Below are 25,939 nucleotides of genomic sequence, written 5' to 3'. Positions count from 1 at the left end.
GTTCTTAAAAGCATTCTCGACCGATTATTTATCGCCGCGTGGAGGTGATTCACTTTGTTGGTGTTGGTCACTGGAGTTTTTCGAGTTGACAGACTATATGTATGGGCTCCTCCGTTAGATAGGGAAATAGGAAGTTAATTTTGGACGTTTCGAGGTTAGCTTCAATTTTATAGGGCAATTTTATATTCTTCTATTCTGGAAATAGCTTCAAGCGTGAAATAGACCTCTAAATATGAGATATAAACGAAGTGGGCTGCTGTTATGCTCGATTGTACCAAAAAAGGGAGAAACTCGTTGAGAGATATGCTTTAATCTGCAAAAACGCCACGCGATAATAGGTGAAAAACTGTGCCGAACCACAGGCGGCTAAAAGACCCTCGCCCGCGAGCGATCCCGACCGTATTGTTACAGAAAATAAGAGGAAACGAGATTGACACGGGCAGAAGTATCTCTTATAGTTGGGTGGACCTGTTTATTCCTCAGGCATCACGTTTTCCCTTTCCGCGTGGGCCAAATGCTGACTCTATCTCCTACGATTTTCAAGAGTGTCAGGGTCGAAAGATGTAAACAGGGAATTAAAATATTTTAAAGTACGCAGTAGGGGGAAGAAAACAACGTGGTCAATTTCTCCCAGTAGTACATCAGACTGTTTCCCAAGAAATTTAAATTCCTGCTTACGAAAGAGCAGTTCCTTCTTCGTTCCATGGAAGTTCCTCTCAACTTCTGTTCGCGAAAGGACGTGCCACGTTCTGCTGTCCACCAGGGCGTTAATGCTCGCCTGACGCGCCCTTGCGACCAAGGGGAGGCTCCGCTAATTCGAAGCAGAGAAATTGTCCCGCGACGCTCGTAAAAGGCAGAAGACGCGTAGGAAACGTTCCTCCCCGAGAGAGGTCTCTCGAGCAAAACAGAAGAGACAATGGTTCGGTGACTGGCCGTGGGTCGTGTACTCGGCTTCCCTCGAGAGCCGGAGAAGAAACACTTGCACGGCCAGTAAGTACGTAAAGTGAGCGAATAGCGCGGTCGCTGGCTCGAAACCGAGCAGAACGATGACTCATGCTGGCCTTTCGCGGCCGTGATTGGCGTCCACGGTGAATCACGATCCTTTGCTCGCCAAGACACCGTGTTCTTCGACTCCTAGACTTCGCCATCGGCCTAGATAATAATCGCTACTTGGTCGTTCTTTTGGAAACAATTCCTTCGGTGCTCGACGAATTTTGGATATACAGTGTGTCCCGAAAGAGGGACGGGGGTCTCTGCTCGAAAGGTGACCACCGTTATCCCCTCCACTACTGTTGCCGCGGCGAATGAGACTGCGTGCGAGCGAGAGGGACACTCAGTTTCTCTTATTTTACGCGATAGGGCAGTAAAGGCGAGCCGAAAAAACCGTCACGAATGTTGCCAGGTAATTCCCTACGCGTAAAGAAGTCGTGACGTCACATAGACCTGTAAGTACACTGATACGATTTGTGCATGCCATGCGATGAATTGTGATACTTCACCACCGCGTCACCAAAACAAATATACCGTTATTGCTGTAGGTGTTCCCCTTCTGCTACTCCGGACTACGTCACGTTCTCCCTGCGCCGCCATTAATTCCCTACATTAATGGCAACTCTGCCCTTAGTTAGGATTTTTATATCAGTTGAATTCAGCGAAGATAGTTGAAGTATGGCGGAGGTTAGGGGGAAATGGCTCGATGTATTGCATTCTTTAAATAAATTCAGGGCCGTCCGAGTATACTGGCCGCGCAGATAAGGCAGGCTTATCAACGGGTTTGACGGTAACAGGCTTTGGTCGCCGTGTACGTGTGGCCGTCCGTGCGCGTGCCGCCCATCCACAAACATACTTATCGCGCGTAATATCGTCTTATGCGCCGTGCTTCTCACAAAGAAGCCGTTTTCTGCTCCCGCGGAACGACGTATTAAAAAATGCATCGCGCACGGCGCTGTGAGCGCGACATGCATTCGCTCGGCGGGGGTTGAACGAGTGTGTATGGGATTCACGGTGGCTTCGTACGGTCAATTGATTTTGCTCTGATTATACTGCAAGATTCACGAATGATAGCGGGGGCGTAAAGAATGTCTCCAAGGCAATCTTAACCCTAGAGTGCATTATAATTACACCATTGCAGACGGTGGGCCTCACGGGCCCATATCTCCAAATCTAGGAATGCATTGATATTTTGGGAGAAAATATATTTTTCGACTGCACGTAATCTATTGCACTGAATCTGTATTGAGAAGAATATTTATAACGAAATTAAATACTGCAGTAATATCTCTTTAACTCTACCGGTCAGCGTTATCTGAATGTTTTTCAATATCATGAGAACAGGCTTGCAGAAAGCTGTTTAATATGCGGTACAATTTATTTAAAAGGTCCCTTTTTTATATTCAATTAACCGGGCCCGGGCCAGTCATTTAAACTTGGTCCCACGTGTGCACTGTAGGGTTAATACTAATTTGGAAGCAAGGTGCACGGTTTAAGATCGACAGTGCTGGTGAAAGGACAGTTTGAAACTCATAGTTTTACATGTCTGCTTAATTAATGATAAGTTAATAAATTTTTATTCGAATAATGCTCAACTCTGGTCAATACGAAGCTTTAAGTACTATCTTGGCATCACTGGTCCGTTTTACAAATTTAACAACCCCCTAATGGATAGAATCCGACAACAACTAACTCGTCCTGCCCTAAATTTTCTTTGCAATATTTGAAATAACTACTCTGATTTTTTGCAATAAAATCCTGGACTTGCAATGTCGGTAATCGAGTTCCCAGATGTTCAAGCAATTCTTCTGTTGTATATTCTATATCTTCTAAATTGGATCTGTCAGTATTTGTCCATTGACAACATGAAATAGGTATAATAAAATGTTGTTGAAATAAGTCTTGCAATTTTTTACGCTGAGGTCCATATCCTGGGCAATCTTTGCAATTATTCAAGTTGCAGCATTCACTGGTGACATCGCAACGCATATTTGATAGCATCTCCTTGTATGTACATGGAAAACTAGAGGATACAAGAATGTGTTAGAAAATTTTTTTTCTGAAACTGAAATAATTTTTTCTTAAAACTTCAATGTCTTTTCTACAAATCGCCGTAAACCTCATCTCCATCCGTTTACTACTTCCATAGTTATAATTTATTGAAAAAAAGTTAGCGCTTACCTTCAAACAGCTGTAAAATCGACATTTTTCAAAATTGTCAGAAATCCTTCGAGATATGTTTATATATCCCTAAAGACTGCAACATATTCAAATTCCAGCCACATGTTACTCCAAAAAGTGTCCGATTTCGCGTGGAATGTCCCCACTACATACTGTATCCCGTTCGCGCTTCGACTCCATTGCCACCCCTAATAACGTAGATTTCCACTTGGGGTAGCCATCTTGAGCACCCAGTTTATCAACCCCCTCCAGCAGAGTGGGATACTTTCCAACCCTGCAAGCCGATTCCACGTTCGTCCCGACCGTAGCCGGTTCGCGAGCCGGAAAAGTTGACGCCAGCAATTTTTGCCGCCGCGAAAGGTGCCACTGTCCTTTCCCACAGGTCACGGCGCAGGAGGACGCTCTAAACTGCCCGTGATCACGCGACAGGGGTGGGATGGTAGAGTATCGCGGTCCATCTTAATCTCGGAGCAGACAGGGCTCCCGCGGGACGTGTCGTGGCACGTAAACGAGCTCACCGATGTCGCATTTACTTGACATTCATCGGCGTTCCTCGTTATCCGCCCGTTCGTTTTTCCCGGTAATGCCGCCCGGCGCTCACTGCCAGCGGCACCGGTGAATGGATAAATACCGGCGTGATTCACGGGCAGGCGGGCTAAAATAATTGACGACGATCGGGCCCGGACTCTGTTCCTATTTCCGCGGACGCTCGCCGCCCTGACGCAATGTCCCGACGATCTCGTCGATTTCCGACGACACGGACGTCAGGGAGACGGACACTGCCGCGGGGTTGCCGGCTAACTGGGGGCCCGGGTTGCGCAATGTTTGGCAAATTCGATTACATTCTCGCCTTTATAGGGAATCGAGGCGGAAAGGCTCGCAAAACCTTCGCGAACCGCTGGCTTACGTAATCCCTCGAAATCGATATGACTTCTGGATTAGAATTTTAGATTAACCCATTGCCTGACGACGTAGGCGAATCGGTACCGCGATGGACACTGCTTTTCTCGGCAGTTGAAGCTGTAATACCTGATAGTTACGTGGTTGTACCTTGCATAGTATCCGTTACTATAATCAGGGGCGCCGTGAACTTCTGCGGGACCGGATTCCAAAATTGTGCGGAGCCACAAAAAAGAAACGCATTGTGTGCTTCTAAAATTTAAAATAATAAATATCTATGCATTGGGAAATACTGTGAGAGCGCCATCTACTAAAGTAAGCTCTGTAATCGGGTCAAACGCTTTACAGGCCTGGTGCCGCACAAGTATTGAAACAGTGCAACAATGTTTTTGTCATTAAATAGCCTGTTAAATTTTACAAAATCGATTATCAAACAGTCGAAATTCCCGATACTGCCAATTACATGTGACAGCTAATCCGATTAGACTGCTTTAATTTTCGTCACCAGATTGCGTAGCGTATTTTATTATAAATGATAAAATGCCAATAGGGGCCTGCAAAATTCGCGCTGAGCCTTTAGTGGACCTCGGGGCTTTTTAAAGAAGTTTTATAATAATAAATATCTAAGCATAGAGCCCCGCAAAATTCACGCCGAGCCTTTAGTAGACCCCGGGGCCTTTTAAAGAAATTTTATAATAAATATCTATGCATGGGGGGCCCCGCAGAATTTACGACGGGCTTTTCGTGGCCCGCGGGGTTCCGGTGAACGCGCTGAACCCGCCTCGCGCCAGCCCTGACTATAATTCACCTGAGTATGTTGAGATAGCAAGTACAAAGAAATTTAAGAGGATTAGGATTTTCAAATTCCGACAGCCTTTTGAGGAAAGACACACGATGTCGAATCGGTGATAGAACTCAGGCTCTGAGCTTCTAAAACGCCAGACCCCATCGTGTACCGATGATTCGAACGATCCACCGCGAATTCGTGTCCTTACACAGCCGCGAGTGAATCAATATCGATATTCATCCCCGCAGCCGTGAACGGGATAACCGAATTGGCCTCCGATAGTGCGACTCGTTTCACGTTTGATATCTCTGTTGCCCTTTTGAAAGCCTCGTCGGTTCCATCGACGGTACTGCAGAGGTTCCGCGTAATTCATTTGGCAGAATTTTTTATCGATAACCGATATGTCCCGTGGACTACTTTGCACCCTTTTCCCCCGTGTTGCCCAGAGCCCGGCCAACTTCCCGTCGCGCTGCACTCATTTCGAAAGTCCGCGCGCGGATCGTTCCTCGATTCGGTGTGGTTTTGGTCGGAGCTTCGTGTCGCCTCGCTCCTCGGGGGCGTTAAATTTAGAAACGAGCATTTTCTTATCTTCTTATTTTCCATCCCCGCTGAATTTACACCCCAAGATTAGCTCGCTGGAGTGCCGAGAATATTTTATTACCGTAGTCGTGTCATACATTACGAAACATTTATAATATAGCGCGTCGACTGGCCTTAACCTTTCGTATTTTACGCGCGGAGTTAGCGAACCAGTTGCGCTCGTTTCTCCGCACGGAAAATGAATATATCGGCTCATGCTAATGCACTTACGCGCAAGTAACGCGATACACAGTCTGCGTGCATTATTCTGTAAACAAAGTTACTTTTGCTGGGGGTCTATTTTTGCAATGCTTCGTTTCTAATTCAAACACTCCCTCGTCCCATAATACCGTACCCCTTTGCCCCTATTATTAAACATCATTCACGTCCGAGGTGTTCACCGTGTTTCGAAAGATTAACATAACGAAAGCATTACCAAGAAATTGGCTAAGGAATGGAAACATGGAGTTTGTAATTATTCCTTTAAAACTCAACTTGCTTCAACGCTGCCTCTTCCACTCCGTTCAAACTCCACTTGTGCGCTAAAAATGTTCATAAGCTAGGTCCATACGAAAATTGTTACGCGCTCGTAACGCTCTTTTTTTCGCTCGTGCCACGGTGCAGCGAACTCTATGCTTTTTGCTCGTAATTAACTTGTTATTTAACTCGACGGTTAGGGTGAGTTTCTTCGTAATTTGAAAACGCTCCCATAATGGGTATGACGAGTTAATATCGTTTGCGAACTTCAGTAATTATGCTTGGCCAGGGAACGCTGAAATATTGCCGTTTCGTCGTGGCGTTATAACATCGTGGCCCGCGATGTTCCTTTGCTTGCATTTTTACGCCCCACCTGCACGTGTACCCCGTGCAGCGTCCAAATTGAAACATGCAGGCTACATTAGAATATATACGAGGGGATTAGCATAGTTCCGATATTATCAATGGAGAGCGCAATTCGAATTAGTTGACTCGCGAAATCGTGTCTCCACCGATACCTTTACTATTGGAGAGAAAATCGAGCGCCTAACCTTCCGCTCTAAGTTTCTGCAGTCGAAACATCCAGCATGATTTCTTATCTCTAATTCTTATCTCCGCTGATTTTTAATTGCACCGCGTGTCAAGTGTTTTCCACGATGGAATTGCCACGCTTAGCAGATCGCTGACGGCGCAAAAGGAGGATAAATACTCGCAGCTGCGCTCGTTTATCAAAGCCCATCGTTGGGAAGCGGATGCTGAAGGAAAAAAAAATTGAAAGGAAGAATCGATTGTATTACGTAACCAAGGACATTCGCGCGTCACGCGTCTTTTGTCTTAGCATTTGCCTCGCAAAACATACCGTGCAATAAAAACCGTGACATGACGTCACTAACTCCCTTCTACGAGCTGAAAGCCCCCAGTCATTCCAAGCTACAACTCTGCTCTACTCTGCGTGTAAGTGATTTAAACAAATATGCCACATTGTTCGGCGAGGTGGACTGCTGGACACTTGTAGGCGCAGATTTGTGTATAGGCTAAATAGGCTGCTGCTTAAGGCGGCAAAGAGTGACCCAAAAATGAGGCCTTTTTTAGTCTCCTTTTGATTAACGAATTTTCACTTCTTTGACCTCGCATATCTCAGAAACTAATTGTCACCTCAACTTGAAAATTTCGTGCGATTGGGGTCTCATCATAAGGTATCGTTTCGCATAAAATTTAGTTTCAAAATCGTGGGACAAAAAGAGGCTATTTTTTGGGCCACTCTTTTGGAGGGCGGCAACCTGTATGCCTATTTCTTTTATACGAATTAAGTATTAGACATAATTTAATACAAAGGACCACTTTTTATTTTAGCTATTTTAACCGCAGGATCTTTAAACACAGAGGCTTGGAATAATTTTCAAAACAATTCACTTTTTTTCATGTAGCAAAATAGCAATGGCTCATGTGTGAGTTGCCATATTGAATTAACTTTATTGGCATTTAGTATATATCTTTTGAAGATTAAAAAAAAATAGTTTCCTTTTTTTCAACAAAACGGCGGTTAATTTTCAAATAAATTTTATTTTTAATCTTCGAAGGATGTGTAACAAATGTCATTAATCAGATTTTTTATTCTGTTCATTATTTAAAGGAAAACAATTGCTAATCAAAACTTACGATTTTCATGCGTCCAAGGTGGAACCTCCCCGTAAATTAAAATATTTAATTATTCTTCAAATCTAAAAATCTGGCCCTGGACACTTGTAGCCATTTTCCCAAGCACCACATCCACCTCGATTCCTCGTCTCACCGATCAATCAGCAGACGTAATCGGTCGAATCTTCTCGATTCCGTGGGAGACGGTTACATCAGCCTCCTCCGTTGCTCGTGCTCGCCCAGTTGGGTCCAGTCGTGGGTCCAATATCCCGTTCCAGCGACCCTGAAGAGGGAACAGGTACGCGCTCGCCGCAATCCCGTCGCGCGGATGCTAAGGAGGAAGAACTTGTTCGGTTTCGCTGAACGCGCTAGCCTCTCCCTGGTAATTGCATTAGAACGACGGAGACCGGCGCAAAAGTGGCGCTGGAAAGCGAAGGGAAACGCTAGCTAGCCAAAGCTAGACAGAGAAACAAACACCGTTCTTAGGGAGGAAGCCCCTTTGTGCACAGATTTCCCTCTCTTTCTCCCTTTGTCGCTACCAATACTCGCTAACAGGGCGCCTCAAAACACGTGGGCGTAACTGTGTATCCCATCACTTACCTCTTCTTCCTTAATCATATCTACTCTTGGGTCTCTGTGATTACCCAAGCTTTTCAAGGGAAGCCCACACGTTTATACGCCCCTGCACCCCTATTCCTAGAATCTCCGTAAAGTTACAGGATTCGTTGAAATCGCGCATCACCAATGCATCTCGCAATGCATCGCATTGCATCAGCAGAATCTCCCACTGACCAGCGCAACCCAATTACGCCCCCGCGTTATGAAGCCCCCCATATGTTTCTGTATACCCCTCTCCGCCCACACGCGATCTTACACTCTGCTCCCAGGTGCACAATACACCTTCCCCCCTCCCTATGGAGAGCAGGGAGCCTCGATTCTCTCGCCGGTTCCTCGATCTCTTCTCGTGCCTCTGCCTCTTCTCCCTCCACACAGTTTCCCCACCACGGCCGCGTTCGCCGAGTCGCTTTCTCCGTTTATCGTTTGCGGCGGCTGATAGCCGATAGTGGTCGCGCGCGCGGTGGTGGTACCTGGAGAACGCCGACGTCAGTCCGTGCTCCGTTGTTGACCTGCTGCCTGTGCGCTCGGTCCGAACCGGCCTGGAATCGAGTGTCGCGTCTCCTCGCCTTCTGCTCCCCTCTCATCCCTCCTCCTCTGTCGCTCTCGCACTTTCACGCAACTTTCCTCCGGTCGTCCTCCTCCGTCGAAGGCGATTCGCGCCCCCTTGGCTGCCTCCTTCGGCAGCTCGGTGAAGTGACGGTGCCGACTATTCTGGTAGGCCGCTGGTGTTTCGTCAGTGCCGACTCGATGTTCGGCCTGGGGAGCAGGAAGGTGCTCAAGTACTCGGCCATAGACACGTCCCTCTCCATCGACGTCGAGGACACCGTCACGTGCTTCTGCAGGTTAGTCCTTGGCGTCCTTTGTCGCGGTGCGACCCAGCCTCCGTTCGGTACCGTTCGACGCCAGAACGGAATCTCGATCGCTAGGCCCGCGAGCCGTGTGGAACGCGCAGCGCCCACTGACTTTCTCTACGGGGGAACGTGGACGGTGGTTTTCGAACGATCCGGTCGAATTTATCGATGGAGGATCCCGCTGTGGTTTTCCGCGGCTAGGATTTCGGGCAATTGGGCTGAGTGCTGGTGGATTTGGTAACTTGGGGGACCGTTTGTTCTCCGACGATGTGTCGCCTTGACAGGGGCCGTCTTTCGAAAGTGATTAATCTTCTGACCGGTTGGTTTCTGTTCGAATCTCCGCTGATTCTCCGAATTTCAATATTCATACGAATTCTTGCGTCTCTGCTTCGTACGCTCGCGATTAATAATCAGGTGTATCGCAGATAGCGTAGCGTAAGTAATCACAGTGATTGCGCCAGGATTGTTTGGACACAGCGATAAAGAGGCAACGGGAGACGTTTTCGACACGCCGACTGTCGACGCTGGGCTGAGGCGAGGCGCAAACAATAGGTAGCGAGGGAATTAAAGTTTTATCAGAGCAAACACGTGGCTTCGAAAAATGGAGGAGCTGACGGTCTCATGGTCGGTGGTTTTCTCGGGTATTGCATTAAGGTGCGAATCCATGACGAGATATGACATGAGACTTTTCTGTCGTGGGACATAGATCTCAGCAACAACTAAATGGAAGTAATGGAAATAGTCGCGAGAGAAAAGATTTTTGAAAATATATCACGAAAGTATGTTATGAAAGTAATGGCAAAATAATTAAAAAATAATAAAATAATGAAATAATTGCTTCAGGAGATTAAAGTCTCCTGTGAGACGATATTTTTGTCTCATCGTGGATTTGCATATTCAGAGTATCAACTCCATTTGGCTGTTACAGTGCCAATTTTTAATATTTGTTTAGTTATAATAACCTCAGTCATCAAATTTCATCTGAACGATATTTATTAAATAAGGAACTAATGTGCAACCATGTACAAACGGATTAAATACATTGCCTTCTTAATTAAATTTTTCTTCTCAACTGATTATTATTTTAGAAAAGAGCAACGCTTCCTGACGACCTACAATTTAGGGGGGAAACTTTAGGAACCATTAACGTTAGTAACTCTTAGACGCTACATCCACGTTGATTATGAAAATAGAGACTGCATTTGATGCACTCTGTTCTCTCCGCTTTTTAACTTTCACAGATTACAGTTTCACTGAATGTTCGCGCAGAGAATCGTGGTATTAAGAGCCTAGATTTTTTCTTGGAATAGAAACTTGATTGAGAGGGGAGTGGATAAATGTGGCCTTGAAATCTTTCTGATGTATGTGATATTGACCTCAATTAACTTCGGTTAGAATTTATATGCAGAAAAGCGGTTGCCGTAACCACTTTGTACGAAAGAGACCTATTTCTAAACAACTGTGACCTTTTCGGCGCACTGCGCGGAGCTGACACTGCCCATAAGTTATTTATTTCACAACAATCCGTAGGATAACGTCCATGATATATTAGCATATCACGGCCCGTGGCGAATATAATCTATCATATATTACAATCCAATGCATTACGTAACGAACATGCGATGGAGCCATTCCAAATGACTCACGTGTGCCAGAGAAAGATATTCAGTTAGTCACGATACAAACTTTGCATAATTGCACGGTATAATTGCCTGGCGGACAGTAACGTAAATGGAAACGTTCACATTTAGAAGACTCATCGAGGCATTTTAAATAGAACGATGTGCGGACGGTGTCTAAAACGCGAGCTTTCCAAATGGAGCCCAATCAGAAATAGTGTAGAGTCGCGTTATAAATAAGCTTTATCGTGAAAAACTGGATATACTTCGAGCAAATCCGCCCTTGTTCGGTTTGCTTCAGTTTCGGTGGCGAGGCGCTAATTTTAGACTGGTTTCTGAAATGCTTAATTCGCGGATCCACTCTAGGAAGATCGCGAGATGTATCCTTTTAGCTCTGTTGAATATAGGCTATCTAGAGGCAAGTTGGAAGTGTACAACTTTGCGTTCAGCGTGCGTCGAAGTAGAAGAGCGATAGAGTTGTTCCCTAGACAACATATGAATTGAGAGAGCTATTTTTACCTTCCACAGCTGTTTATATAGACTTCGAATTCCTCTGAATATTACAGCTCGTTCAAATAATAATTAGCCGCCCGCTGATAATCACCCTCGAAAATTGTTGTGCTTACTCGATCCTGGGGATATAATTTCCCATACAATTTCAGTAGAATCATAATTATCTAATGATCACCACGATTACCATTTTACACTGGAAGAACCCATGTCGATTTCAAAAGCCAACAATTACCTAGCATTATCTACCGAAGTGATCTTCCAGTAATCATCCAACACAGCAGCCCAGCTCGGAAGATCATTAACGGATGGAAACAGTGAAAAATATCAATAGAAACACCGTCTGGGGATAGCATTATTCTCCCAGCGATTCTGTTAAAAATGACTTAGTAGCTGTATCGCCCAGAAATTGATCTATCGAGATGGTTCCGCTCTCCCAAATCTAGTGCTTCCATTTGGGAGCATTTGGAGGCAGGGTGATTAATCGACCAGTTCCCAGACACGAACAATCGAGAGTGATAAAGAGGCCGTGATCCCGAAAAAGATTGCAAAGGGGAATCACGGTTTCCGCGTCGCGACCTTGATTGCCCTTAACAGAGAGAGGGGTCATATCCGCGGCTGTTTGCGTGGCCCAGTTTCGTTCGGCAGTCTTCCGTGTGTGCTTTCCGCGATCACTTTCGCGGCATATCCCCCTTCGATTACGAGGGGATCGATCGCGGTCGAAATACCACCGCGAGGAATTTCAGCGTCGCGTCAGCCGCCCAGGGAATGTCGTCCCTGAAATGTATCGCGCGGAGGGATGTGAAACGTTGCATCGACGATTCGAATGGTTCCTTTTCGCGCACAGGGGCGCAGTTTCGGCGAGAAAAATTCAAGGGGCTGGGAACTTTCACTTTGGAACGAGGTAACCTGGAAACAAGGAGAAGTTCTCAGCTCCCTACGGTTTGATTGTGAAACCTGTAGTCCATTGTCAGGAATTGGTTAATAGCAAGGGTTTGTACTGTTGTACAGGGTTGGGTGGGAAGAAGGGAAGGTTTTTAGGTCACTTAGTTTTGTTTGTCAAGCCTGTAATCTTTTGGCAGGAACTGGTTAAGGGTACTTACTACTTGAGCAGTTGTTTTTGTTGAAAATGAAGAATTTCTTTTTCAGTTAATTACAAAGAAATAAATTGAAGCTGACACTTGTTATGTGACACAATGTTTATTAATATCAGAAGCTTTAAAAAAATACGTTCGCTTCGCCAAAAAATTAGCGCATTATAGATGGCGCTACAGATGGATTATTAATAAAAAGTTTCATTTGTTTTGCAGCGATTTTAACGAAACGAAAATTCAGCGACCTGCTTGTAAATTCTACTTCAGAATAGCTTTGGTTCTGCACTGAACCTATAAAAGTAGCAAAATCATGAAAATGATAGATACGAAATGGCGATTTTTCAAAAACGTACGTTTTTCGGTAGACAAAGATGTGGTTTTAATTTATTGTCAAAGAGAACAAGAGTTTTTATTAATTCCAATTTGCGAACACCCTTTAATGCTTCATTTTTTACTAAACAAACATGTTTTTTTAGGCTTCTGATGTTAATAAACTTGGTGTCAAGGAACAAGTCTCAGCTTCAATTTATTTCCTCGTAATTGGATGAAAAAGAAATGCTTCATTTTCGACAAAAGCGACTGTCCAAGTACCTACCCTTAATAGACAATAGCAACAGGAAGGTTTGCTGCTCGAGATCTTTGGGGAGACACTTAAGCGAAGGAATGATTTGACTAGCTTCTAATAAACGTGGATCTGCAAATCTAATATCTTTGGATACAATATTCAATGTTCAATAGCTTTTGGACAATACGTCCTCGAATCCTAGCTTCCTCGATTCACCGTAGCAATTTCTACCGAATTCCCCGCACTCGTTGCCTTGCCGAGTTGCGCAAAATGAAGGCCTTCCGCTTGATCGCGCGGGGAGCATAAAAAAATTGGAGTACTCTTGTTAATGAACATCTTCGCTCACATTTCGAATTTAATTTTAGCCAGACCAACTTATTCGTAATCTTCTTAACCCTGAACATCTTTGACTCTACTTCGTTCCCTCCTTCAGCACGGAGTCCCGTACGCTAACAAGCTTCTCGCGCCACGCCGGAAATTCGTTTTTCGTGTTGTTTTTTCTCTTTCTCTCTCTCCACCTCGTTGTAAAAAAAAAAGAAAAACGACGACCCGACGAACACCTTGAGGGACTTTAATACCGCCTAAGTAGCTTCTTTCAGACTCTTTCCTGGGCATTCATGTCTTTTGTCGCTCCCCTCCTTTGTTAGCCGTGGTAGTTCTGTTGGCATTGCGCGATCTTTGACTCGCGAAGCGACGGAGAGCAAGGGTCCATCGATTCTGATTGATTTACTCCACGTTTCTTGAAAGCCAGCTTACTTCTCCAATACCAGGGTTCGGGGTGGAATTTTTGAAAGGTTTAAAATGCTGTGGAGAGGCAGGGCGATATTTCTTGCTTCATTACTGCCTTTTCTTGCCCGCCTAGCCATCTTTTCGCCTTGAAAGCGCGGCAAAGGGAATCGCTACGATCCCTCGTCCATTAAACGGGCACTTTGATACTCCTTCCGATCGATTCGATATAGGACGCGATTCGTTGACGTTGTTTGAGAGTACACGTTTGAACTGCGCTCCTTTTACGGTTACGCAAACTCGCTCTTCCCTGAGAAATCACTCTCCTTTGTCCTGGAAAGGCGGAGATGTTCTGCTGGTCCACGGTCTATTCCTCTCCTAGTTCCTACACGGAGTGCAAACGCACTGAGACAGTCGTATCAGAGTACTCTTTCGACTTGTAGCGTCCTTTCAGAAGGAGAGGTCTAGAAATACTGAAGGAATTCGATTTCAAACTTAAAAATTGAATCGCAACAACGATCCATAGGCTCGCCTCTAAAAGCCAAAGCTATTATTCCTATTACACCCTGTGGACAGAAAGAGTCGTCCGTACGAAGCCTTTGAAAGGTGCTTCCATCGGGTTCCTCGGGGCGAAAAATGGTTCCGCGAAAGCCGCGTAACACGAGCCGATTAATGGACTTCCGCTCTTCCTTGGAAGAGAAAACCATCTTGGAGGGGCGGAAGGGCTGAAAGGGTGCGAAACGTGTGTGCGCCCTGTGCGGGGGGTTTATAGCAGCCGGAAACGGATACTTTCGCGACCAAAGTAGAATCGTGAAGAAGTACCTGGTGAGGTCAGTATTTAAAAAAAATTTCGTGAATAACTTGGTTTTATTCGTAAATCTTATTCGAATAATGCCCAACTCAGCTCTGCACACAGCACCTGAAATTCCCATGCCACAAAAGTTAAAGACTAATTAACTACCAAACCATATTTAACACTTTTCCCTCGAGAAAGTTGTTCCTTGCACCCAAACGGAAGATCATAGTAGGGATTAACTCCTTCTTTCCCAGCTCTTTTTCATAACTCTTATAAATCAAATATCACCATTGCTTAGTACCCTACACATTAGTTCCATCTAATATCAGAACCCTACTCCTACTCAGCCCATTGCTTGCACATACCCACCCCTCGCACTATACCTACAGTTCCACCCGGTACGAGAAAGTTTCCCGCGCGTTTACGGATACGCGTCACTCGACAAACACCCCCGTTGCAAGGGTGAGTGCTGTTGCAGAATCGGGTCGAAGATGGTCGCAGGGGCAGTTAATGGCCGCCAGCGTGCGAAAGGAAGAGAGCGAGTAAACAAACGCGTAGGAAAAGTTGAGCTCGGAGGCGCCTCTCGGGCGGCATCGTCCATCGATCGCGTATCCTTCGCGTAATCCTGCCGGCCAGAGGAGGAACGAATAGATGCTGGCGCCAATCTCCGGGGCACAGGCTCCACCTAGCTCGATTGTCTGGATAATTACGCAGTTAAAACCCCTGGTCGCCTTCACCTCCACGATCAAACTTCCTCGGAGCTTCCTCGGCTGGTCATCGTCCTGGATCTCGTGCTTCCTCGCCTGGCAGATGATATATATTTAAAAATGGCTCTTCGCCACGTAAACAGATTTATCACGGGGTCTTTTAGCGAAGCGACAGTTTTTAAACGGGCTTCGGGTTATTTTTGACGGCGAAGCTTGGAGCGACGTGTTTTGTTGGACGCGGAATACTTCGAAGTTCTGAGAAGTTGATTATACTTATCTACCTGGATACCTGAGACTATAGAAGACGATTGAGAACTCGAGTTAGAAGCTTCCGGGATCTCGAGAGTTATGGTAAATAAGTGATTCTTGAAGTCGCGAGGACCTTCTTCCCCGAGTTTATGAGAATCTCTCAGAACTTCCGTTTCTTGTAGCAAGAAGCATAACTTCCCGTTATTAATGAAAGCTTCTGCGAAGCCCGGAATCAGTCATTTATCATAGTTCTTAGATCTCCGGGAAGAGTCTCTCCTCTGACCCCACAGATTTGATTAGACCCATCAAACGCTTATAATTAATGCCAGCAAGGTGTCAACAATTTTTTCCCTCACTTTCGCTTATCGCCACTAATTGCTGGGCGTGCTCTATAAACTTCAACTCACAGCAAGTAATTATACGTAAACGAAGCGGGAGTGACCAAAGTGGCTGGCAAAGTTCTGAAAATTGGCGAACGATGCTCCGCCATATGGCCTTCTATCTATCCCGACGTTTATTTAACGATAAGCGGCATCGATGGTTCTACAAAGTTCAGTCGATAAAAACCGTATCGCGTATAGGCGGGAGGTCTGCATAATGAAGCAGCTTCTTCAATCTCAATTTCGCGGCGAAGCAGCCGAAGGAAACAATGTTAATAATTTCCCATGAATCATGCGCCTTTCGAGGTTTCAATTGCAACGCGACGCACGAGAAGCCATGCATGTTTCGTCGTTGTGGCTCGAATAAAACGTCAAGCACCTAGCGTTTATTTTTCTGAAATATACGATCGTAACTACACCGGTAGCAAATAAAATCCGTAATAAAACCTCGCTCCCGCGAAGTCACCTACCGGGTCCCTGCAATATCACAGAAAGCAGGAAAGTAGGCTTTAATAATCTCCTTTTTTACGATAACACTGTTCGCGACATACGGTGGCTCCTTAACTTTCCATCTTTAAGGGGTCATGCTCAGTCAGGAGGCCGAAAAAAGGGTGGTCTTTGGAAATTTTTTACTCAAAAGCTATAACACATTTCTCAAAAAATCTTTTTTCCTTTCAAGGATTGCATCTAGTACCGTGCATCGTAATTTTTTTATTTAAAAATATTTAGCAATAACTAAGTTATTGTCCATCACTCGAAGGTTCTCCAAAAAAAGGCTTCTGCGGTGACCACTGCTGCTCGAAAATCCATCATCTAAAATAAAAAATTCAAAAGAATTTACTTATTATATTATATTATCTAGTACTTGAACGAAGGATTTTTCGAAATATTGATTTGGGAAAAAGTGGCTGATGTTTAAAGTAAAAGTTTCAATTTTTATCATAAATCGTGCTTGATTTTCGTCAATTACAAGAAAACTAAGCATCAGATAAAAAAATCCTTTTACAGAACCTTCGAGTGATGGATACTAACTTAGTTATTGATAAATATTTTTAAATAAAAAAATTACGATGCACGGTACTAGATGCAATGCTTAAAAGGAAAAAAGATTTTTTGAGAAATGTGTTATAGCTTTTGAGTAAAAAATTTCCAAAGACCACCCTTTTTTCGGCCATCTGCCTGAGCATGACCCCTTAACTAGAATGATGTCAGATCTCAGGAACAGGACAAATGAAAAATCTGTTGATTCAAAGTGCATAGATAGAGCTGTGAGAAGTTGACCATCCTGTACAGTCTATGTACGCACTTTCCACTTCTCTGAATAGAAATCTCCGGTTCGGTCGCTTGCATTTCTACGTCCTCGCAGTGAATACAGTGTTGGCTGGCTACTCGTGAAACCTCGTTGGCGGACTTCTTTCCGATCGCTCGAGGATATCGACGGTGGCGTTCTTTTCGATCGTTGACGAGTCTGCTCACGGTGAACAGACTCTCGAAGGCCTTTCTTGCGTTTACCGTCGCATTTCTCCGCTTTCTACAATGCGCGTCGTTAAGGCGCCTCATCGACTTTCGAGGGGTTTCGGTAGAAGGACAGGGCGAAGGTCTCGGTCTACTTTTCGCCCTTACACGTGCTGAAGGGTGGCAGGGATGCTACTTTCCAATTCTACGCCCTCGGATAGCCCGCAATGCAAGATTCTACAGCGAAATCGAGCGGGAATCGTGTCCTCTCGTTTCTCTCCCCCATTTTCATTTACGACAGTGTCACGATTCCAATTGGGGGTTGAGGGATAATGGGCACATTTAGGGTTACAGAAGTCTTGAAGATTTATGGACGGGGACAGACAGAGGCGACCCCCTTTTACTTCTCTACAATCTGACTTTCCTGAGGGCTGCATACTGTATATACTCTTTACACGAACAATGCTCCTGTATTCAGAGAATAATGTAGGTATTCGGAGCAAAAGTTCTTGGGGGCTTTCAGCCGCCAATTTCAGTGGTAATACCTCGGTACCGTACACCAGACGATTACTGTCCAAGAATGGAACCCTTGACGCAACCTCGGTTCCTCAAACTCCTCCTTCATTTATCAATTTTCAATTAACTCAGAAAAGGCACTGACCCTTTCAGAGCGCACCTGATACGTGGGGTCGTGGGCGAGTCCGGATTGCAATTTGAATATTTCAAAATTCATTTAACCTCTTGCCTACAAATGTCGTCTCCGAGACGTCATGGATTGCGGGTGCTAAAGTTGAATGTGACGTCTCGGAGGTATCTTGCGATTTTGCGTATGTAGAGCGTCAAGTGAAATTAAATAGTGTGTTTTGGGCAGCAACCTGGGAATTAAATTGTAAGGGAAGGGGTTAACGTTTCTGTAAAATTCTTTTGTACTTCCCTTTAGGTATCTTTAGAGAAGGTATTTGCAGCACAGATATCTATGGTTTTCGTTTACAGTAAGAAAATCGAAATTTTAGGAGCGAAAGTAAATATTTCTTGGGAGTCACCCTTAAATTAAGTAACGCTTTTGGGGTAGGAGTCGCGAATTTTTTACGTTTTCTTAATGGCCCAGAAAAGTAATCTTAGTGTACTTTAAAAGAATTTTAATAATTGAAAAAACGTAATGTAAAAAATATTACATAAGGACGAAGGGGAGAGGTTAGAATATATATAATATCTTACGAATTCTCATACTGGATGAGGGTGGGGCTAAGAAATCGCCAAAATTACTATTACGTAATTCAAGGACGACCCCTCGCCTACCCCCACAGTGTAGTTCCAGGATTAAGCAGATAAATTTCTCAAAACGCTACTCAGTTGAGTCTCGAGGCTGATACTAAGCAGCCCCTTTTTGGGCACGACCTTTTGGCTGGAAAGTGACCTGGTAAACATTGGACAGAAATTTCTCCGTTCCCCGAGGGTGCAGCCCGTGTCAGTGGGCGGTGAAAAGCGCTAGAGGGTCCGCATAATTCCTAAGGTCGCGGAGCGAAAGGGTGGTCCGCAGAGGGGGCGGGAGGGAAAATTGGGAAACGCTGGGTTCCAGGGTGCGGGAACAGACGCACCGCGCGAAGGGTGGAAGGGCGGCAATGCGACGGTAGTTGCGCCGCGACGCCGCTACTCCGTGTGTCGGGATCAGCTGTGAGCTGGCAACTCGAGTCAGCTGACTGGCCGGCCCCTCTGCTGCCACTCCAACTCTGCGACAATCAATATTCCGCTCTGCCCCCGCGAATTCAGCCACGGTTGTCTTCCCTGCCTCTCCTTCGAGGCGAGCACACACACAGGCAGGCCTCCTTACGTATCTCGCCTCTTCCGAATCCGATTAATCACCGCCCGCGCTGGATCGCGAGCCGATCGGGCAAACTTTAACCTTTCGGGGGGGGAAAAGTAGTACAACGCGGCCTTATGCCCCGTTTCCACGTGTGAAACTTGTTAGTAAACTTCGAGTACGATTGTTACAAATTTTCTTTAAGATTCACGCAGCACAATAATCGATAAATCTTCGGATTTGCAAATTTTTTAATAGTATTCTTATTTCTGGGAATACGTTTGGATCGGTGTAGATGAGCAGAAAGTGTGTGAAATGAGTTTTTGAGCATATTTTGGGGATCTCGAATTTTGAAAATGGCACGTGGAAAAGTGGCTTTATGGTTTTTAATTCTTGCAGAGTACTCTCCGTTTACGACCGTGCTACATTGAAGTCGTCATAAAAGTTTCACTCGCCTGCCGCTGTTATTCCTCGAAGTTACGATTTGAGTAAACAGTAGCAGCGTGTGTGGGTGGAACGTGGGGTATTGTTGCTGTCTCTCATAATAAATTAAAGCCCCACCTCCCTCATTTCTGTAATCGATAAACATATTTCCTCGCGTGTCTCATTGTCGCTTATCTACGCTGTACTAATATGCATGCACGGTCGCGGGTAATAAATTACATTTAATTCTATCCGTCTGTCAGAGCGTGCTTATCTCGGTTAGACACCTGTCCAATGATTTTGTCCTGCGGTTGAATTAAAATCCTCGGGGCTTATCGATTATTCTACTTCTCACGAAGTTTAAATGGAACACCCAGCACATTTTGTTTTGGAATTATTAAGACGCTGCTTCAATTCCTCACGAAACACCGTTTCTCTAATGTAATTGGATGTAGGTACCGTGTACAGTCAATACTCGTTATAAGCTCACTTCCACTATGCGTGGTATGCTCGGCCGCTATCCTCACCATTTCTTAGAAACCTTCGGTCGAGATTGAGCGAGATGGAACTCTTTCATCCTCGGCGAAACACTCTGATTGGCGGCTCGGAATAGTCGAAGCTATGCATTATAAGCTCGCCGCCAGCCCCGAGCGCGAGCCTTATAACGAGAAAACTGATTGTCTTCTGATATCTCTGATAAAAGAACACTGATCATTTCTCCAGATTTAATTGGCAATGAAATGCATTGCTTCCCTCGTGGAAATAATACGACACAATAACGGGGATGTACATGCAAATTATCTATCGTAAAAGAATCGTAGCGATTACCGTGTCGAACATCGAATGACCATTATCTTGTTTCCGCATCGTCTATCATTATTCCATTACGTATATTCTGTCATTGAAAGGCTCGAGCTAGAAATGCAGAACAGGGCACCAAAAAAGCACCTCGACAAAAGTATCCCTCGTCTGAAATCATCCCTTAAAAATGGACCCCTCCAAGTCTCCGCAATACGCAGTCTCAGAAATCTAGAAATAAATCACGAATGGAGAGAATTCAGTAAAGATCGTTGTAGCGGCGATGAAGGAAAGGATGACGGGGATTATCAGGGCGGCGCAGATTCGCGGGTGTTTCAATCAGTTCCACTTGCCGCGTCGACGCTCTGGATCTTTTGTCCCATTCGTCGTTCCCTATCTTCGTATTTACCCGTCGTGCCTGGCCGCCTCAGCAGCCACCTCTGCCTCCACCCTCGCCGCCCGTTTGTCGTTGCAATAACGCATTTCCACGTTGCTTTGTCGCGCCCCGCCAGGTATTTGCTCGTCATTCCTAGCCCGCTTGCGAACGCTTTCCCGTTCTTCCGTCCCCCAATCCCTGTCTCCGTTCGTCGCGACACAAAGGGGCGCGCGACGCGTGCACAGGGTGAACAGTAATTCCGTGGCCAGGGATTACGTTGTAGTTTCGTGCCAACAGTAACCTCGTCGCGACACAGTTACCCCAACGACACTTGCTAACAGAATTTTAGAAGCTTGCGCTGCAATTTGGAGTCCCTTCGTTAATGGGTGAACCGTGGAGATTGAATAAAGGGGATGCCACATTGGACGCCTTTTTACGATTTTCAGGCGTCCAAGGTGACAGGGGATTTTTTTAATGAAATAACGAATCGCAAATGTGGGATGAAGTTAATCAGGCACACGCTCGCTTTCGAGGAAATCATCTTTTATCGAGCGCTATCAGATATTCTGATCACTATTGTGTACTTACGGTATTGTCTCGAAAGAAGAACAGGGTCTCTGTCTCGAAGCAAGGATAGCGCTATCCCCTCCACTTCCCCTCTTCTTCCTCCTCTCGCTCATCCGCAGTCCTCTCCCATTTCACGCGATAAGGCATTACAGGCTAGCAAGTTCAGTCCCGAGACAAATCTGTATTATCATTTTTACTTGAACTCGCAGTGTCGTTTAGCTATTTCCTTGCTGCTCGTTGCCACCGCGATTAATCTTTACATAACCGACGCAGGTCGTTATCTTGGAGCTCGCATCCACGCTAACCCAGATCCTAACCCAGACCTCGTTTTATAACTTGATCCAAATGTGACCCAGATTTTGTTTAGATTCAATCCTGACCTAATCCCATCGGTTTTATCTTATCTCCCAAGTTCACGCCCACTGCTGCAACACTGGGTCGCGCCTGTACCTAGCCCTAACGCCTCCACCACACCCACCACCGACTCTGTGCCGTGCTCGTATTCTTCAGCCTTTTCCACGAATCCCATTCCCTCTTCCGCGCCACGCGCTGCATCGAATTTGAATACAATGCAAATTCCAGCTGCCTGGATCTTGAATTGGATCACTGAACCGTTTAATCGACAAATTGACACCGATATTATTGGCGGCTTTAATCTTGATCAGAGAAGCGAGGCTTTCTGGTATCTTTGAGTGTTTCGAAGTCGAGCATCGACTAAGCTCGCGCTGAGCTCAAATTAATCATAATCTAGAAATCTTGTTGTAAACCAGATGACTCGTGTTGGGGAAACTTCATCCTTCTATCTAATTTGGCAGCTTAAATCGAGCGGGAGCGGGGTTTAATTCAGTGTCAATATTTTCTGAATCGAACCACGTAACCCATTTTACGTTCTAGATTCTAGGCTCTGCGGCAAGCTTGGTCTAAGCATTTTTCAAAGTCAATCTTGATTTAACCTGGATACGTAACGGCCCCCTATTATATCTAGGCCACATTTCATTCAAGGTTGAAAATTTTGCGCTACTTTAAGGGTTATTGGGTATTACATAATCTTCCACAGTTTTGAGAGACTTCATACTGAAAGTATCAATGATATCGTCTTACAGTAATGCATAATGGATAACACGTTAAAAGCAACATTGCTAGTTGAGACTCGTCTTGAACGTGGAGGCGAGAGAACGCTCGTCCTCCAGGTACACTAATGACCATCTTGGGCTCTGCTTCGAGACCCTTTTACAAATTGCACGCTTCGTCCCGTTATTTATTAATCGACGGGTCGCGAGTCGAGTCTCTAATCTCAATATAAGAACAACTAGTGTCCCTAACATTGTTACAGTGTAAAACCCAAGAAACAGAAAAGCAACCCTCGTAATACTCACATTCAATTTTTCACCATCCGCTGTGCGGAATCCCTGCAGTCATATACCTTAACCATACTCACTGCACTCCCATAGGCGTTTCCCGCACCAGCTTCACTACACAAGTCACTAAAAAACTTGATGAACCCTAGATTTACATACTTAAACTCCCTGGACCTTCCAAGCGAGTATAGCATTGCAAAACGTAAAGGACCCAGATAACTATTTTTTCCAATTCACCATTAATTGTTTAAACAAAACCCCCAGCATAGGGGTGGCGTCATTCCCTCGGCTCCCTTTGCGCTTCTTCCTGTCCGTCACTTCCGGGTGAGGGGCTCACACGGCTGGACGCTCCTCGAGTCCCCACCCGGCGTCCCGGCGCCTGGCGTCGTCGCAGCGGGTGGGGAAACGCAAGGACTTCTGCTTCAGTCGCGTACGAGCAGTCGACGGAGACGGGTCGAGTCGATCGCCGTCGTTTCTCGATGGGAAACCGGTGAACGGACACGGTACGGCTCGCGATTCCACGGTCAAGTCATTTGGCAGTCATTTGCAAGTCATTTGCCATCCGCGTGGCATACTTCAATCTTTCGCGTGCTGAAAAAGCTGTCAACCCTCTGTGCTCCAATTATACGCGAGGATTATCATAGTGACGTAATTAAACGATTCATTTTTTTTCTACAAATTCTTCCATCTCTACGTGTAACAATAATTGGTGCAACACACTTGACGCACAGAGGGTTAAGACACCCCTTCGCGACGCAATCGCTCCCCCTGTTTCCATTCTCAGCCCATCTCCCTTCATTCACTCGTCGGGTCAATCACTGAGACTTTCATTCAATCGCTTCCACCCCCTTTTCGCTTGAACCGAGTCCAAATGGACTCGATGCACTTGGGTTGCGACAGTGGGACCTTGAGCTGCGTTCTTCCGGGGTGTCGTGGATCGAAGGGACGTCCTCGGTGTCCAAGTGCAGTAGAAACATATGGTTCGATTAACGAAAACGAAAGTGACACTCCAGAGTCTCTAGTTCCTTCCGACGAGGGGATCTTCCACGTACAATTCTCAATGTCTGTCGCGCTTGTTCCCGTCGACGAACCGCACGCTGCTCCTCCAGCAGCGATCCCCAGAAAATAACAAGGCGAGCGAGTAAACGGGGAGGAAAATGTTAGACACGGGGCGGAATTGGAGCAGTCATCGAGTTCCGACGCTGAGAAGCAATTTCCACGGTAATTTCATGGTAAAACGATGCGAGGCAACTTGCCCGGGCCCTCGTAATTCTGTATTCTTAACTTGCAATCGAGTTCCTTCGAGACTTTAGCCTCTCCCTCCGGCTATGTCGCTCCGTAAGCAGTCGAACGTTCCTGAAAATCAACTCGAAACAGACGTGGAAGGAGTGTCTAGGTTCCCTAAGTGATGCAGCGAAGTAGCAACGCGCTTTACGTGTGATCGCGTCGGGACGCGAAATCTTCTGTCAGCGAATCGGGGCAGGAGCGTTTCGAGGGTTTTCCTTCGAGCTTTCCTTGCCGCTGAGGACGGGCAGAACTTTCGATCCCGCGAGCTTGGAGAACGCCTGGAACCGGGGGAAGAAATGGGCGAACGGAAGCATATATCTCTGCTTCTCCTTTTCAGCGTTTATCTCGAGTCATCGCGAGCAACGGTCGTATATTAGTGCGGAGAAAGTTTCACGGTCTCTCTGGCGAGGTGATCGTCGCTTTTACCTGGCAGTCGAATGACAAGCAATACGGGTCTCGAGTATGAATAATTTATCGGCTTTTTTCGACGACGACGTTCTTTGTCGCTTTCCATCAATCGTCTGACGTGAATTACGCTGTGGGGAAGGTTTGACCAAACCTTATCGAACTCTGTAGCTTTCCTAGTCGCATTACTGTGCGATTAGTTAACCCTCGTCTGGCGGCAGCCGGGTCAATTTTGACCCGTAATGTAATTTATTTCAGGGATATTCTAGGATTAGCTTTTATCGCGAATTTTATCTTGTGATCTGAAATTGATGGTTTTGAAGTAATTATTATTATTATCATCATCATTAGTATTATTAGTATTATTTTCAGTATTTCACAAACTCAGCTCGGTGTTTATTATTACTGCTATTACTATTATTATTAATAGGAATCCCCAAAGTACAGAAAAGTATATAAACAATACAAAGTGTAGTGATAAGCGATGAGTAACATAAGTAGTTTGAAATACATGTGTCCGCCATACGAGGGTTTATAATTTGCAGTGAGTCTTGGGAATCTTTTATCCCAACTATTCCACGTGATCGTGGAAAATCGGGTATTGACGTGGGAGGCTCGAGCAATCCTCGCAGAGCAAAACACCTCTGCAATTAATGAATTAATCGAATCTCCGTGGCAGTGGCACGCGCCACGTCTAGAACGGGCTTACATCACTGTTCGCCATTGGTGGCTCGTTGGTCAATCATCGCCTGTCCTTGATTAACCGTGGAAAATGAATATCAATGATCCCAGGTCGCAGCCGTGGACACTTGTTTGCCAGCGTACTCTTTTGATTTCTATTCTCGTGGACTCGCACGATTCGTAGAAACGAGCTCAATTTTCCCTCTCATTAGACGCGATTCCTCGTATCCGAGAATCGATCGGTATTCCTGATATTGAACTTCACGCTCCAACAGCAATTTTCACCCAATTAGAGATAGAAAAAGCATGTCGTCGACGCTGGTCACGTTCGTTTTATTACCTGAACACCCAGGCTTAATGACGTCACGCTAATAAAAATTCAGTTGGGCATAAATTTCGATCGACTCGGCGGCGATCGATCGCGATACGAAGGCCTCCTCGGCGTCGCGGAAATTTTGCGACGAAGACGGCTACTGACGCAAGCGAACGTTGAATTTATACGACGCTCGAAAAACCTTGTTTGCCACGCGCCGTCCACTACATCCATAATACTTTCATCCAATTACTGTATCGAGACGCGACTTGTCGCTACCCTCACCCTCCCCTTCGTTATGTAAATTTGTCGATGCCTCTGTCTGGAAGCGACCCTACCCCCCCCCCCCTCTCCCCCCTCGAGCCCAAGAAATACGTTTATGCCACGCTAATGAACGAAATGTGATTTGCATACGGTACTGGTGGAAAGATAGTTGAAAGTAAACGGTAACGGAAAGAAGATCTTCGTATCTTAAAATTATATTCAGCGAATATTAATATTAATTTATGTTTACACGAACATTTAAAAATACCACAGATTTAAACCTTCCTTCCACCACTTCTGCAAATCTACACAGTGTTTCTTGCAAATTCATCGAATCAAAATGAATAATTTCAGTTGCAACTGCTTGGAGTAACCAGTGCACCGATTTCTAGCTCTGAATCTCGAAATCGTCTAAAGTGGACTATTGATTTCTGTTTAAAAGACACGTGGGTTAAGGGTGCGCGGTGAGTGTTGGTGCACTGGAGAGACAAGCAGAAGCCACAGTAGAGGAACGTATGGACGATATACAGGGTGAACCAATAAC

At 45.5% G+C, this 25,939-nt stretch overlaps 1 protein-coding gene across 6 annotated transcripts in view; it reads left to right on the top strand.

Annotated features, from left to right (window-relative positions):
- Mob2 (MOB kinase activator 2) overlaps positions 1-25,939 on the top strand; it is a 50,426-nt gene that overhangs the window by 2,884 nt on the left and 21,603 nt on the right. Inside the window, exon 1 of one of the 6 annotated variants that reach the window (XM_076808256.1) lies at positions 8,641-9,012. The exons of 2 other annotated variants lie outside the window; for them this stretch is intronic. Coding sequence is in view for 1 of the 4 variants with exons in the window: in XM_076808249.1 (XP_076664364.1) it covers positions 8,918-9,012 (95 nt within the window). In the remaining 3 variants the exon portion in view is untranslated. Of the gene's footprint in view, positions 1-8,640; positions 9,013-22,864; positions 22,949-25,939 lie in introns of those variants that run through there. 3 more of the 6 variants (XM_076808249.1, XM_076808253.1, XM_076808252.1) reach the window with 3 other exon arrangements.

Source organism: Andrena cerasifolii, chromosome 3 (genome assembly GCF_050908995.1).
Source record: "Andrena cerasifolii isolate SP2316 chromosome 3, iyAndCera1_principal, whole genome shotgun sequence".
In the NCBI taxonomy this organism is placed as follows: Eukaryota; Metazoa; Arthropoda; class Insecta; order Hymenoptera; family Andrenidae; genus Andrena; species Andrena cerasifolii.
Note: the sequence above shows the minus strand (reverse complement) of the source record. Positions and strands in the feature narration are given on the sequence as shown.